Below are 15,307 nucleotides of genomic sequence, written 5' to 3'. Positions count from 1 at the left end.
GCGCTAGCTGTCAACTAGATCGTGACGTAACGTGAAACTTTACAGTTAGCTGCAAACGATAATATCTAAATGTCGAGTTGAAAGCCACAGCAAGTGTTTTCATCGATCTTTTCACGCATAAGATTTTGCACAAATTCTTTTTCATATGAGTACAAAAATAGGTCTGATAATAATGGGGCGCAAGTAGTACCCATGGGAATTTCAATAGATTATTGGAAGACCTGGTCTACAAAAACGACATAGATATTGTCAATCAGAAACTCAAGCATATTTTTATGTCAGTTTCAGAGTAACTGTGTGTACAATCAGAATGTCTTTTTAACAAAATAAATGACCAATGACAAGATAAGTAAATTTATGAGTTCCATTTTTATTTTAAAAAGACCCATGGCTGACGATGATGCCATTCCGCATTGGATACACTTCATCCCTGCCTTAAGCTGCCAGAATCTCATATCAGAATATTTTCATGAATATTTCTAAAACTGAGTATTACAATTACAATTAATGTGGGTTTTTTCTTTTATCAGTCAAAATTTATTTTTAATAAATTAATTCATCTATCATATTGTAATTTTTGAATTTACTAACTCCTAGTAAAATCAAAATTTATTACAACTGGATAGATGTTCATGCAACAGATTTCAATAAACGTCTTTGTGGCGCCCTTTGCTTTTCCCTTGGGGCTGTATGTAGGGAGGGGCTGGTGAATTAGGGAGCTCTCTATCGTCCCAGGACTTTGGGGAGGGTCCTAAGAACTGCTCAGCTTTGTTGACCGGTTTTGATGGTTTGGGGGTCACGGGGGTTTTCTTGTTCAGTTTGGAGATCATACTGAGGGGTACACCTGTGGGCGGTACGTTGTGGGACGGTGGGTAGGCGTTCATGGCGAATGGATACTCGTTGTCCAAGGCTTTTTTCTTCACTTTATCCTCTGAAAAAATAGTTTAAAAATAAATGAGCTTTCAAAAGACTTATGGTATACCGTTCACATTTTAATTTTCCAAGCATTGAACTGAGCACGACGTCTAATCATTGATATGATTATGCATTATTGTTTACAAAATTGTTTACGCGAGAAAAAAAATCTGTTCTGAAACAATAAACTACAGATGTATGTGGAAATCCACTCCAGTGGCTTTGGTTTGTCGTTTTATTAAATTTTTTTTATCTTGTACTTACTGCGACAGCAGTAACAACAGAAGCAGAGTATGATAATCAGAACAAAGACAGTGATGATCGGAGGAAATATCAGGTACCTAAAATAAATTAATAAAATATTGAAAATAAGATCAAATTTCTATAGAACACAATCAAATCATACACAAAGAATGTGATATACTAAATAAAATCAAATTTCTGTATACAGGGTTATTTTTGCCCTGTCTTATTCACCCCTTTACACTTGCAAAAAAAAATTCTACACTTTTAATTTCGCCCAATCATAGTTTTGTTTTCAGAAAGTATACCTTTTTCTTCGAATTCTCTCCGTCTTTTAATTCGCTAACATGTGACAAAGACGAAAGTGGCGAAAAATAACGCGGGGCGGAATTTTCCCCGTACATAATATATGTTTTTTAAAAAATGAATTTTAAATGGATAACAAGAATATGGGAATATTTAAAAAACTTCAATCATGATTTTGAGTGAGTAAAGAAAAGTAAAGTAAAGAATGAACAATCTTACGCCAAAGCAATACAGGCTCCGTCGATGCCACAAACAAAGTCTGGTCCGCAGCATTTTCCGTTTCCTTGGTTACAGCAGGTGTAGCCAGCATCGCAGTAAAGCTCTTTTCCCTCTTTCATACACACTTCCCCTACTCCTGCAAGTTAGTGAAAATCAAAACACGCGCACTAAGTAACTGACAGAATAATATTTTTTATTATATATTTCAAATCCAGAATTGCTAGTATATTTGTTTCATTTGTTCAAATGAATTTTTATAAGAACTTACAGACCAGTATAAGTACGGCAGAAGGTTTAGATCTATAGCATAGACAAATCAAGAATCATTGTAAATGGGTACAATTAATTGCTTCCTCATCCATTATGTTAAAAAACAAAACAAAACTTTTTACACTGGATAACATATGCGTAAATTTTTACATAACATGCACATATGTATAATATAAATTGAATTTTATTTTAAGTACATATATTGCATGCTTACCTTTAGAAATATTTATACATACTACGAAAATAAATATCTTTGAAAGAAAATAAACGTTTTCCATTTTCTTTACTTTCAGGTGTATAACATGAAAAAGAATATGACCATGCACTGTGTTTTCACGTCACGTTGGTTTTCTATGTGGCCAATGACACGGATCACTTTGCAAATGAATGTGATCATTAATTAAAGTTGAACATGAACATGCAAAAAGGTCTAAACTTGTATTTTTCTATGACATCTATAAGATGGAATTTTCTAAAAATGTTTTATCGTTTTTTTTTTAATTTATTTAAAACAATGCAATTTTTATGTTTATGGGGATTTCAAGCTACAAAAAATAAAATATTGCTTTGCAGCGCAATATCGTTCGGGATCGATTTTGCAAACCATTGGAACTCTTTTGTAATAGAGATAGGATTTTGAGTGACAGAAAATCCACCTATTGCAAAATGTCAACAAACCAGACGCTTTTACGGTTTTAAAAAGTCAGACCCAAAAGGATGGTTTACAACGAATCAGCGGAATGTCCTTTATTTCCAGACAATCCTGGACACTGCGTAAGAATCTATTTATTTGAGATATAATTCATTGTTTTTGGAGCCAAGTGTTTGATACAAATCAGTCATTTTTCATTTAAAAAATCTTGATACAAATGAATTGTGTTGGATTTTAACTACTGTTTGATGTAGGAAATAATTTTTGATAGCTTAATTTAGACAATTTTTTTCGTTTTTGATCTTTCCAGATGTTACAGGTCTTAATGCATCACTATATGATTTATTATTATTAGAATCAAAACAAAAAGAACACTATAAGATAAGATAAGATAAGATATGTTTTATGACTAATTCAGTGCCCAAATGAGCATAAAGAGTATAAACTTACAAGAAAACAAAAGATGAACCTATACAAACATGTAAAATAGACATATGATCTTTGTATATATACATATGTATCATATTGTTTGATGTATTTAGGAAATAATTTTTGATTTTTGAACTTAATTTTATAAGACAATTTTTTTCATATGAATTTTTGATATCTTTTTTACTTTTATCATTTTTTATGTTTTTTCAGATTTGTAAAAAGTCTTTTAATGTGATCTTCATTTGCCACTATATACTGATATATATTACTATACAGTGTTTGTAACAGAATTACTTATGCATCAACAGATCAACTCATGCGTCATGTTGATGAATAGACATGATGTAATTAAGGAAATATCTTTATTTCACAACAAATCAACAGGAAAACCATGATAACAAAACGTAGACTAGGATGTTCCTTCCTTGTGGTACTTTATTGTATTTATCTCCCACAAGATCAGCTGAAGATGAGGAATTTGATTATTTATTATTTAAAAACAAGTAGACTGAACATGTTGTAGTCATGTAATATCAAATTGATATATACGAGCCAGTATGTTAGATAAAATTAAATACAGCATCTGGTATGTTAGATAAAATGAATTATAGTATCAAAATGATGCATGTATATTGTGGAATTAACAAGACACCCGTGGACACTAATGCTAAGTAAAATTTAGTGAATTGAGTAATACTCTAATAAATATCAATTCTAAAAATAAATCAAACCTTTATCTTGCTTTTAAACTTTAAATGCAGGATTTTAACTAGTAGTATTTTATTTACATTGCATCAAATAAATACATTTTCAGGCTGTAAAATATTCATTCTTGTAGAAGCTTGTCGATAACATTTTGTGTGAACATTTAACCCCCCTCCCCCCATTACCTGCTCATAGGCCTATGGTTTGAACAAATTTGTGTTCTTGTCATGATAAAGTCCCCATTAGAAGTTTAATTTATATCATGCTTATTGTGTTCATATAATCCTTTCTAAGAACTAAAAATAAGAAAGTTTTAGATATTATTATTGTATCATCAAAAAAGTCCATTTGATTTACCCGGTAATGTATGATATATTGCAAGCAAGCATATTTGAAACACACATTTGTAAATGGTGTAAAGTTTTAAATTTTAACTCGTACTAAATAGGATACATCATTTAGATTAGCATTAAATTTTTTGAATTCTAATATTTTTTTTTACTGTTTGGTAACAGGATGCTCTCATTCATGTAAGGCGAGGCATAGCTTCCATTTCTCTGATAGGATGGTAAGAAATTTATTCTCCTAGCTGTTTTGAAAAAAAATGAATAGAGATCTTATCATTAATTCAAACTTGACTTGTTGCATATTTGTTAAGACTTTTTCCTTTCAAATGTTTAATAAATTACATCTGAATTAAATCATATCAACATGATGAATAGTAACAACAAATTGTACCCTGTTTTCAACTAACTGAAATAAACTCTGAAGTTTAGAGGAAAAATGATTTTGTGAATCTACTGACTGAATGTATTGTTTTTTGTTTATAGTTTATTTATGATCATTGTGATATGGCTCTTCAGAAAACATGCTGCATTTTCACAGGTAATTTATTTTCTGATCAGATATATTTACTTTTGCATAGATATACAAGGTTTTAATAAATATTATATTAAGTACAAGTTCAATAAAATTACAGCATAATCAATATGGTCAGTATAATTTGCAATTTTACATCACTGCATTAATTATTAAAAAATGTTCTGAAGGGTGTAAACGAGGCATGACCACACATGTTTTATTTCTATTATCAATCATCATTAGATGTGACAAAAGCCAAAAATACCCATAACTTTCCATTTTATTAGGAAGCTGCTTTTGCTGTTGCCAAAACATTTGCACCATCAGTTTTTATGAAGTTGAAAATTTGCCAATCAATTGTCAATGAAATCAATTTTTTTTAAATAATTTTTTTTTAAAAAAATGAACAAATGATAAAGTAATTCAGATTTCAATAAGTAGCAAATTAAATAAATATTTATGATATAAATATCGTAAATTTTTTCATGTCTAACAGTTTTTATTACTGATTAGAGTTTTTAGGGAATATTCAGAATTTTTCACCATTTAAAACAGGAGTGGCACAAAGCAATAATTGTCCTAATATTCTTTTCTTCTTTGTTTAAAAAGTAAAGAAATCAGCTTATAGTTTAACTTTACTTTTTTTTTTCATTATAAAAAAAAACATTACTAACTTGAAGAACTCGTAATAAAATTACACTCATGTCATTCCTAGCTAGCTAGGCTAAAATTTTTTGATTGCTATTTCTGGTATTAATCCTTTTTTAAAATTTTTGTAGAGACTGATCTTGTATCTGAGTATTGCCGCTTTCTTTGACAGTATAGCTTATTTAATGGTGAGTGACATAATTATGTAGTTCAAATGGTATGTTAATGTGTAGTTATTAGAATAAGCATGAAACTTGTGAAATCAGATTTTACACCCATGTTCTTTGTATAAATTATTCTCATTGAGGAATCCAAAGAAATGGAGTATAGCATTAATAATTACATTACGCAGAGTGTTTGATGACATATCTTTTTTTTTAGGGAGATATACGCCCAGATGGACCCATGTGTGATTTTCAAGCCTGGTGGTTAAGTTACTTTGGTAGGTCTGGTTTGAAGTTTTTATGAAGGCATATTTTTATTTTATACTCAGATATGAATAACAAAAGCAATATAAAATGCATTTGATTTATCTGAAAACTGCATATTAATCACTGATTTTTTTTTAGTTAAGTTTTAATGACTATGATGCAAAAATAAGAGATTAAAGCTTTCAAATTGTCGGCCATATTCAAAATTTTCAAATATCTATCATTCAATGGATTAAAATCTATTTACAGACTGGTGTGTGTTGGTTTGGGTGTGTATAATCACATTCAATTTATTTATGAATGTAGTAAAAACCAGAAATATAGAGAAGTTTGAAATGTGAGTACTTTTTGAGTGAGCAATGTTTTGTCTTTCATGAACTTTTTCATAAAACAGTGTATTTGTCATTGAGCAATGGTGATTGGAATTGTTTCGTAAATATGATTAATTCCTGCAATTTCAAGAAATATGATAATTTTTCTTTGTCTTTCAGACTGTTCCATATCCTAGGATGGATTGTTCCTGCTGTTATTTCGTTCCTACCATTTGCTGGGAACCATTATGGACCAGCAGGTGCTTGGTGGTATGTATTCATAAAGATACTGATTTTGTGTCCATGAACAGCTTTTACTGATCTGTCAAAGAGACTCACCGAAGACAAAATTCTTTTCTTGGAAATTTCTTTTACATTGTATTGACAAGATTATTTCCCAAAAATTTATTGCATTACAAGTTATACTAAGCAAACATCTATCACAGTGTTTGCAGAATTTTTTTTTTTAGAAAAGCATATACATGTATATTGTGTATAGTATTCATTTTTGTTCATTCATGGACCACCAAATATTATCCAGTAAATATAGGGTGAAGAATTAGATTACTGTAAAAGTACTTTTTTCCGCGTGGTATTAATTTACGCTATGTACGCGGTCACAAATTTTCCGCGGAAATTTGTCCTAGCGTACTTAATATAAATGTAAGGCATATATTGACAATCTTTTTTCTACACGCGGATTAAACAGATATATAAAAAAGTACGTCTACAGTATTTAAACCCCCCAGTAACCCTCACTTTTCTGTGTTTTATAACAGCTGTTTGTTGTTGTTACAGCTGGATTGTAAATGATCTTGGTTGGAGATTTGGAGTGTGAGTACATTTAAGTAACCATGCATTCTTTGTTTTTCGTTTCTTAATATACAAGTATTTTATTTCCTCCATTTATTTTATTACATGATAAAGTTTTGAAAAGTAAATACAGTTAACTTCATTATCTGGAACACTGATATCTCAAATTCAGGTTTTTTAATGCATATGGAAACTCCTATATTTTTTATACTCTAAGTTTAAAATGTTTATGATGTCCAAAATTAAAAGAGAAAAAGCCAAAAATCAAAAGAAATACATGTACATTCTTTAACAATATTTTTATTTTCAGATGGTATGGACCGTTATTTATAGCCATTACAGTATTGGTTGTGACCTATATTTACATCATTGTCACACTGAATAGAAGAGTAAGTGCTTCATATAAAACAATTCATTCACCACATGGACCTTTCTTCAATTACACATTCATATATGTTTTATAGATAAAAATCACCTAAACAAGCTTTGATAATTTTTTTGTCTAGTTGTCCACTTGGAAAGGTACATATGATGCAGATACCGAGAGACAGACAGTCATGCTTAAAGATGACATCAAATCTCTAAGAGCCTACCCATTTATATATTTGGCTGCCTCCATATTTCCTCTTATAAACAGGTCTGTGTTGTTATTCATACTTTATTTACAGAGCTCTTAAAAGATATGACTTGTACATGACTGTATGTAATGATTAAAGGTTTCCTTTACATGTATATTTGTTTGAGGATATAGGGTGTTTTATAACATCTTAAACATGTTAAACTGAAAACAATCAAGTGAAATCAAAATTATTTTCTAACTAAAAGTATGCAAATTCAAAGAGAGAAAGGTCTTAGAAATGAGAATTTTGTTTGAAAAAAAAAACAAAAAATAATTGGTTTATGAAAAATTATTATTCATTACATCACATTGAAACTTGCATCTGTCCATTCAAGAATACATGTATATATTTTTTCCACTGGTTACAATATCCAAATTTGAGGTAACAAGCTACATTAGAATACCTTCTATGTTGATTCTATTTGAATTCTCCTACCTGGTACATTTGACTTATTACAGAATACAGAATGCTGCCTCACCAGATGAGCCTGTTTTTGCTCTTGTCATACTGGCCGCACTCACAGCTCCCTTGCATGGTAAATATCCTTGACCTCTGACCAATAACCTTAATATCCTTGACCTCTAACAAGTAACTTTTATTTTCACTCATGTCATAACACTGTATAGTATACATATACTTGGTTTTAAAGGTGCAATGAATGCCATAGTATTTGGAATGGATAGAGAAACATTAAGGAAGCTCACCCCTACACAGATCAAGGTAAAATCCATAGCACAGTGCATGTTAATTTAACCATCTGCACTGCACTTGAAATTCTTCACTGGGGAAATAGTTATTGCACACATTTACCTCCTATTAAAGTCAACTATTAATAGTGAAACATGCTTATAATGAAATGCCAGGAACGACAAAGAAGAAGGTATGGTTTTAGCTTTATTGAGCCCTAAAAATGTAATGACATCAAAAAGTTTTAAAACTGGCTTAAATATTTGTTAAATAAATGACTCTGATAAATCAGGAAAGAATTTGGCATAAAGGTTTACCATTCTGCAATTATGACGTCATAAATGAGAAGCTTTTCTCTATTTTCAACAGAAAAAGCCTCAAACTGGCACATTTCAAGGGTGGTTTTCCTTTAGAACACAGTGTCCACAGCCGTCGCCCACGTTAATTTTTTGATATTTTGTGCAAAATTCAATAACAAATCACATATCTCAAGATCTTTATGGGCGATACCTGTGGACAATGTTATCTGAAAGAAAATTCTATTGAAAATTGGTGTCTTCTGCAACTTTTTAAGAAAATAAAAATGCACATGTTTATGACCATAATTAGCATTTAACGTAGGTAGCGGGTTTACAGGGCTTTTAAAAGTGTACGAAAACATACCATGAAAATTACCTATATGATTTCTCTACCTTTGATTTTCATTCTCTGAAAATTTTATAAAATTCGTCTGCACCGTTTTTGTGTAATTGAATTCCAAACATTGTTGTAGTTACATTTTCAACGGTATTCTATTGAATTGTATAGGAAAAACGTCGTTTTTGGCTTGTTTTCAAGGTTTTGATTAAAAAAATATCGATAACTTTTAAATCGTGCAGACGAATTTGTTTATCCTTTGGTATTTAAAAATAAAACTGATTTGAAATAAATCTATGTAAAAAAATTAATATGTCTGCGGGTTCATTTTTTCTTATTTTCTAAGAACAAGTCATAAAATATAACGCTTGACGATGTGATTATCGAAACATATATCTGCTTTCAAATGACCAGTATCATAATAATTACTATTAGACATTTTTTTCCTTTCAGCTTATTACGTCTAATATTATTGAAAATTCACGTAAAAGGCGTAAGCCAACAATCAGTCCTTTAGTTTCCTTTTTGTGTTTATTTCTAACCGTTTCTTTTTTTTATTCATGCGCGGATAATTTGCAAAATAAAAGTTTGTATTCCCCTCTGGACTTCTTGATTAAGTTTGGTTGATAGGTATGCAAGGACTACTAACATCCCCAACCCCCAAATATGTTTTTTATGCTTTGTTTATATCCCTTTTCGTCAGAAAATTCAGCAAGGCTATCAAATCAACAATAACTTCTTCTGAATCATGCATTTATTGAAAAAAATAGTTATTAATTTGATTTTATTTTATGCTTAATATACGTACAGTGTATAAGGATAGTAAAAAAGCGTACTTAAAAGGAATTTTATAGGGGTAAATGGGACGATAATTTAGGCAAAAAAAAAAAATTAATTTCTTGGTTCTCAGGCCCTCCCTCATCTCTTCCAAGGGTGCCTCATTGACCCTTTTTATTGCTAAATCAATAAAATATAAGCATTTTTTGAGGTTTTGTACAATGTAAAAAGCTGCCTCATCATGTTTTGTTTCATCATATTTCTTGAAAAAAGGCCTCCTTAAACATTAATTTTATTTGGCACAATCAACTTTTAATGTATACATATAACATTAATTCAAAAACAACGCAGCGAATAAAATATGTATGCGTAGGAGTATCGAACCCCCCTCCCTTTTCTGTTTTTCTGAAGGTTTCCCTATTTTGGATTTTTAATACGTATTGCATGTTATTAATAATGTTACCCTTTTATCTCTTTACGCTGTTTTTAAATACATGTTTTTTTTACATAAAAAGAGACAGTTTTTCTTCACTTGCATGATCACTATCTAAAGCGTAGAGAATTTTTAAAAATAATTAAATCAACATTCACATTAGGGTGGAGTTAAAATTTAAAAAATGGAAAGTTTACTCAGTCGTTGTACAAGAGGTCAATCCGCTCAAAAATGTACATATATATATTATATATATTATATATGATTTAGTTTATGTTTCATTTGTATTACCCCGGTAGTGCCTTAGCAGTTTTTAATTTGTGATCAACCTTTATATAGATTTGTCTGAGATAAGCACATACCGTTTCATAATTGAGTTTGACTGTCCATCGGTGAACAAAGTTTTGACGCTGTTTACGGAGATAAATGAAAACAAAGACATACATGCTATATATGGTTGTGTAGATAAATTATCGTAGAAGACAATGGTAATAAACAGTTTGTTAGTGCATTTCCACTAAAATGATAGTGCTTTTTGTATTACCCTTCTTAATGTTTGTTTTATAATTATACACATGTAATACATGTATTTAATACTTAAAAATCACATGCATATTGAAATGCAGTGTAGCATGACAGCATGTTCTATGAATATGTTACTATAAACTACTTTCAACAAAAGTTACAGCTCAGCTGTGCACAAGTCATATGTGTACCCAGTTTTAATGACGTCAGCAAACCCGCGACCTACGTTAAAAGCACATGTGAGAAAAATTACTTGTATGATTTTTCTGCATTGAATTTCAATTATTTAAAAAGCATGAGTTTTCAATTTTAACATCAGTTTTATTTTTTAGAAAATCACAGGGCAAAATTTGTATGGAAACCATACCTTCTTCTTTGGATTTGTTATAATTGTGATTTATTACTTCTTTTAAGGTGATATGCATGCATTGCTAAACTTTAAAAAAAATGTTATCAATTCATTCATTATTAATTCATTATGAGCATGTTTTAAAACTATATACTCTTAAAGAATTCCAATCTAATGTTTTTTACAGCTAATCTTTTTTGGAAAAAAAAAATAAGAGGTTGTAAAATCATGGAGTTATTATACTTATTTGGTTTTGTAAATGGATGATTTACTTGTCATTTTCATGACTGAATGGCAGAGAACATAGTGCTTTTTGTATTTCCCTTGCTAATGTTTCCCATATTGCATATTACAGTGTAGCATGGCAGGGTCCCTATAGCTCAGCTTAAGTTGTCATTATCAGCTGTTGGAAAAATATGAGGCTTTGTTCATGAAGTTACCCAGATTTTCAATGTTTCTAACACAGTTTGAATGTATCTTTATTATAAGCCAGAGTAAGCTGCTCAAAGTTATTTAACATAACATTAACTGTAATGTACATCTACAAAATCTAGTTTAGATTAATCTGTGTGCATGTGTTACAAAATTTTGTTAAAGAAGTGTTTCAAAAATGTCATCTGCTGCTGAAACTGCTCTTTTTTGACAACAGATGGCGTTTTTGAGCCACAGAGTAAATCCTGGCAAAGTGAGGGAGTACCCGGTAGCATCTTATTTTACTTGTCCCGAGGAAAGCCCCTCCTCTCCTCTGATGGAGGATTCTGCTCATAACAAGTTCTCAAGCATGTCTCAGACCAGGAGTCATTGAGTTGTTGTTCAGGTATCCATCACTGTGTCATAGCATCCTGACTTTTCGTTTACCGGTAGTTTAGTCTTTTTTTTGGTCTGTTTTTTTTTGTGCTTTTTAGCTGAATTAAGCCAGAGGCTCACTTTTCTGATTACAAATTGTCCAGCGTCTGTTTTTTAATGGTTAGTACTTGTGTATTGTATGAAGTGTCTTTGCCACACTTTTATCTCCTCTAGAATGTATGGAACACAATCAATCAAATTTATAATCATTCATTCTTTTTTGAGGAGATACATGTGTAATGTATAATAATTAAATAAATTTTTAAAAAATAGAATTAAAGATTGTTTCACTTAAAAATCTTCTTAAGATCTGCAAGTTCAGAAAAGACAACTTCAAAAATCCTTGCTGCATATTCTAGATGATTTGAATTTAATGAAAATATCCCCTCAAATGCCTCAATGGTGGATGACCTATACTATACCTCAAAATTGATCCTGGTAAAAGAATTGCAATACAAATGTACAGTTTATTATGATATGCGAAACCAATATGTGATTAATGTCTTGTATATGGACTTTAACTAAGATTGAGCATTGACAGAGACTAGACAAATATGTAATTCAAGTGAGCATTGTGACCAATAACCCTTCTGTTTTATGTTGTTTTGTGTTATGTGTGTGCATGATTCCAACTCTTAATTTACTTTTTCCTCAAGTAACGGATAATTATAAATATACTACTTTGTCATGCTAATTATCTTTTTTCTTAGTCTTTGAATGTTTTTGATATTCTATGGATGAAAACAATTTGTGAAACCATAACAAGGGCAACGGCAAATGTATTACAGGACAGAAATTTCCTCATATACTGCAACAACAATTTTCTCTGTCATATTCAGAAATATTTAGATATTATGATTTCATCTTGGTAACTAATTACTTGTATGTTTGTGTTCATTTTATATGTTTATTTTTGCGGTAGCATGTTAATGTCATTAAACAAAATACTGAAAGTGCACACAGAGATGGAACTGTTTCAAAAATCAACATCAGCTTCCTAAGGCTATATATCTGCATATCATTCAGGGTAACAAATTTTAAAGTAATATGCTCTGCTTAGGGTAACTGCATATTAGTCAATGTCTCAAAATTTAAACATGGTATTTAATAAGAAAAGGAAAAATTCATTGAAATGCAGTTTAATAACAAATAAAGGTATATTAGTAATAGAGCTGGACAATAATATCGATATTTCAATATATTGCAATACAATGGCAAAAAATATCGTATCGCAATACGATTTTGTAATATCGATATATTGTTACTAATAACATTAAATATAAAAATGGACTTATGAAAGTTTGTTATTTAGCCAAATAGTAAGTCAGAAGTTGTTTTGTGGGAACATTTCAGAGCATAACTTAAATGAAATCAACAAGATCTTTTTTCCGTATTGGTTACTTATCATTGTTATGTACATTCCGCATGTAAATTAAAGTAAATTTAGTAAGAAAATGCCATTTTTATTACATTGAAAATATTGCAATACATATTGCAATCTTTAAAAATATCACAATATATCGCAATGACTTTCAGAATTAATCAGATCTTTGAAATGCTCGGAATTTTGGTAATCTCTGTACTAAAATACTTTCAGAATTTCAGGGTGAATCAAAGACCTGTGATGTTTATCAGATTGTCTTTAAACACAATAACCAGGTCAAAGTTTTAACTTCAATAACATTTTTTTTAAAATAGCAGACCATAATTAATTCTAAGGATCAAAAATAATATTCTTAAAATCTAGAATTAAGACAAGTTTTATGTTGTTTCCAACTCTGAAATTTGCTTCCAAAAGAAGATTGACAGTCATATTCAAATTAAGTTAAGCAGAAAATGCTGAAAATAATTTTTTAAAAAGAAATAAAGTATGCACAAGGTTAATACTTTTATAATTGAAAGAAATAGATAATTATTTTCCCCTGACTCTAAAATTTTCCTAAAAGAAAGTACTGGTAAAAATGATGCTAAATAGTGTTGTATGTAACATACTGAAGTTTAAGCATACCGGTAATAAATGATCTGAAATATATTTTCCATCCTAGGTGGCTTTTATGGCCAGAATAACCAAAAAAGCTGCAATACAGGAGCTTGATTCAGCACCCAGTATGTCGGGTGAAGAAAATAGGCAGGAGGAATGAATCAAAAGGTTATATTAACTGGAGATGGCGATGTTTGTACCAGTGGAAGAAAGTGCGGGAAATGGAGGATTTTTAATTATCAACTTTGAGTAACAATGAAAGCAGTCCAAGTGATAAGCAGCATTATTATATGATTGAATAATTCCTGTCTCTCTGGTTGGGTGAGATCCAGCAATGTAGAAAAAGTAATATGTTATATTCACCTGCATGTGACCTTCCAGGTGAATATAAGGATTTATTTTCTCTACATTGATCTAAAAAAAAAAGATCGGGAAATTCCAAATTGATACAAATAGTTTTAGAAAGTTATTTCACCTGCTACCGATTTTTGCTCAGGTGTACATAACATTAGGAATATATAACTTGGGGTGAAATGGGGTGCATAGAACCCCCACCCCCTTCCCCCAAATGAGAATTTTTACTTCAATTTAGAATAAAACTATTTTTTGAAAGGCTGTTCCCCTACAAAAGTGCTGATTTTTTTTTCAACAGCTAAAGCAACTAAAGACATTTAAAATTAATACCTGGTAATGCTTTATATACACTGTTTTTCTCATTGCATTTGGCTAGTACTTCAGGAAATGTAAACAATATGACATGGACTGCTCACATAATCATTGAATCATATAAAAAAAAACAATTACATTGTTGTTTTATCAGTCAATACAATGATTTAGCCACCTTCAAAGTACAATAATTACCTCACTCAAATATTGAACTCTTTGGGTGGTTAAATCATTGTATTGACCTAAAAAACAGCAATAAATGTATAATGTTTTCCATGATAATTTTATTTTTCTATTTTCTCAACCTGATTCATGAACAAATTATATATACAGGTAGAGATAATTTTTGCCTTTTGTTTTTGTTGTTGTTGCTCTGTTACACTGTGAACAAATATATATATGTATATTTAATACATTTTAAATGTTGAACCCCCCACCCCCGAAAAAAAGTTAAAAAATGCTCCTTTGTAAAAACCAAAAATGAGTATATCAGACCCTACTGACCAATTTCAATAGATAAAATTTTTTTAGCTTAATATATCATATTTTGTCAGTCTTTTAGATTGTACATATAAACCCATAGCCTTATAACCATCAAAGTAAAATGAATTTAAATGTTTAAAAAGGTAAGATGAGTTTCAAAATCTTGCCTAGAGATAAAATTAAAAAAATATAAAGAATATTACTCAATACATTTTGTTAATTTCATAATCACTGAATAATGACAAAACCCACCCACCTCGAAAACTATGCACAAAGTAAGAACAAATTTTAGAACAAAGTAAGAACAAATTTTAGAAGATCGTCTCACTATGTTTTATGTGAATGTTTTTTGACAGTATATATTTTGCTTAGTGCATTTATTTTTAGAAGTACATGTAACTTTATAAAATGTTTAACATATGCTTCCAATTTATTTGGATGACATAATAATAAATGTACTTGAAATGAATTTTATACATTAGCCATATACATGTATGT

The 15,307-nt window shown here is 30.2% G+C and overlaps 2 protein-coding genes across 3 annotated transcripts; one reads left to right on the top strand and one right to left on the bottom strand.

Annotated features, from left to right (window-relative positions):
- Nucleotides 1-597: 597 nt before the first annotated feature.
- Nucleotides 598-2,301, bottom strand: LOC134268110 (uncharacterized). The gene is made up of 4 exons (XM_062750309.1): nucleotides 2,168-2,301; nucleotides 1,684-1,819; nucleotides 1,180-1,256; nucleotides 598-931 (listed from the first exon to the last, which is right to left on the bottom strand). The coding sequence occupies exons 1-4, from the start codon at nucleotides 2,229-2,231 to the stop codon at nucleotides 645-647; spliced, it is 564 nt and encodes a 187-aa protein (XP_062606293.1). The 5' UTR covers nucleotides 2,232-2,301; the 3' UTR covers nucleotides 598-644.
- A 270-nt stretch (nucleotides 2,302-2,571) lies between these two features.
- On the top strand, nucleotides 2,572-14,950 carry LOC134268117 (uncharacterized). Of its 2 annotated transcripts, XM_062750321.1 has the most exons (14): nucleotides 2,572-2,727; nucleotides 4,258-4,310; nucleotides 4,573-4,627; nucleotides 5,383-5,439; nucleotides 5,633-5,693; nucleotides 5,932-6,019; nucleotides 6,174-6,263; nucleotides 6,792-6,827; nucleotides 7,117-7,195; nucleotides 7,313-7,443; nucleotides 7,885-7,961; nucleotides 8,076-8,146; nucleotides 11,483-11,650; nucleotides 13,725-14,950. In XM_062750321.1, exons 1-13 carry the CDS (start codon nucleotides 2,671-2,673, stop codon nucleotides 11,636-11,638), a joined length of 1,011 nt encoding a protein of 336 aa, XP_062606305.1. In that variant the 5' UTR covers nucleotides 2,572-2,670; the 3' UTR covers nucleotides 11,639-11,650; nucleotides 13,725-14,950. The 2 variants fall into 2 exon arrangements, with proteins under 2 accessions (XP_062606305.1, XP_062606306.1); XM_062750322.1 differs by lacking the exon at nucleotides 11,483-11,650.
- The last annotated feature ends 357 nt before the right edge of the window (nucleotides 14,951-15,307 follow it).

The sequence above is a fragment of the Saccostrea cucullata genome, unplaced genomic scaffold (genome assembly GCF_032062105.1).
Source record: "Saccostrea cucullata isolate Sc308-1 unplaced genomic scaffold, CSIRO_AGI_Scuc_v1 ctg230, whole genome shotgun sequence".
Lineage (NCBI taxonomy): Eukaryota > Metazoa > Mollusca > Bivalvia > Ostreida > Ostreidae > Saccostrea > Saccostrea cuccullata.
This window is presented reverse-complemented; position numbering and strand designations above follow the sequence as displayed.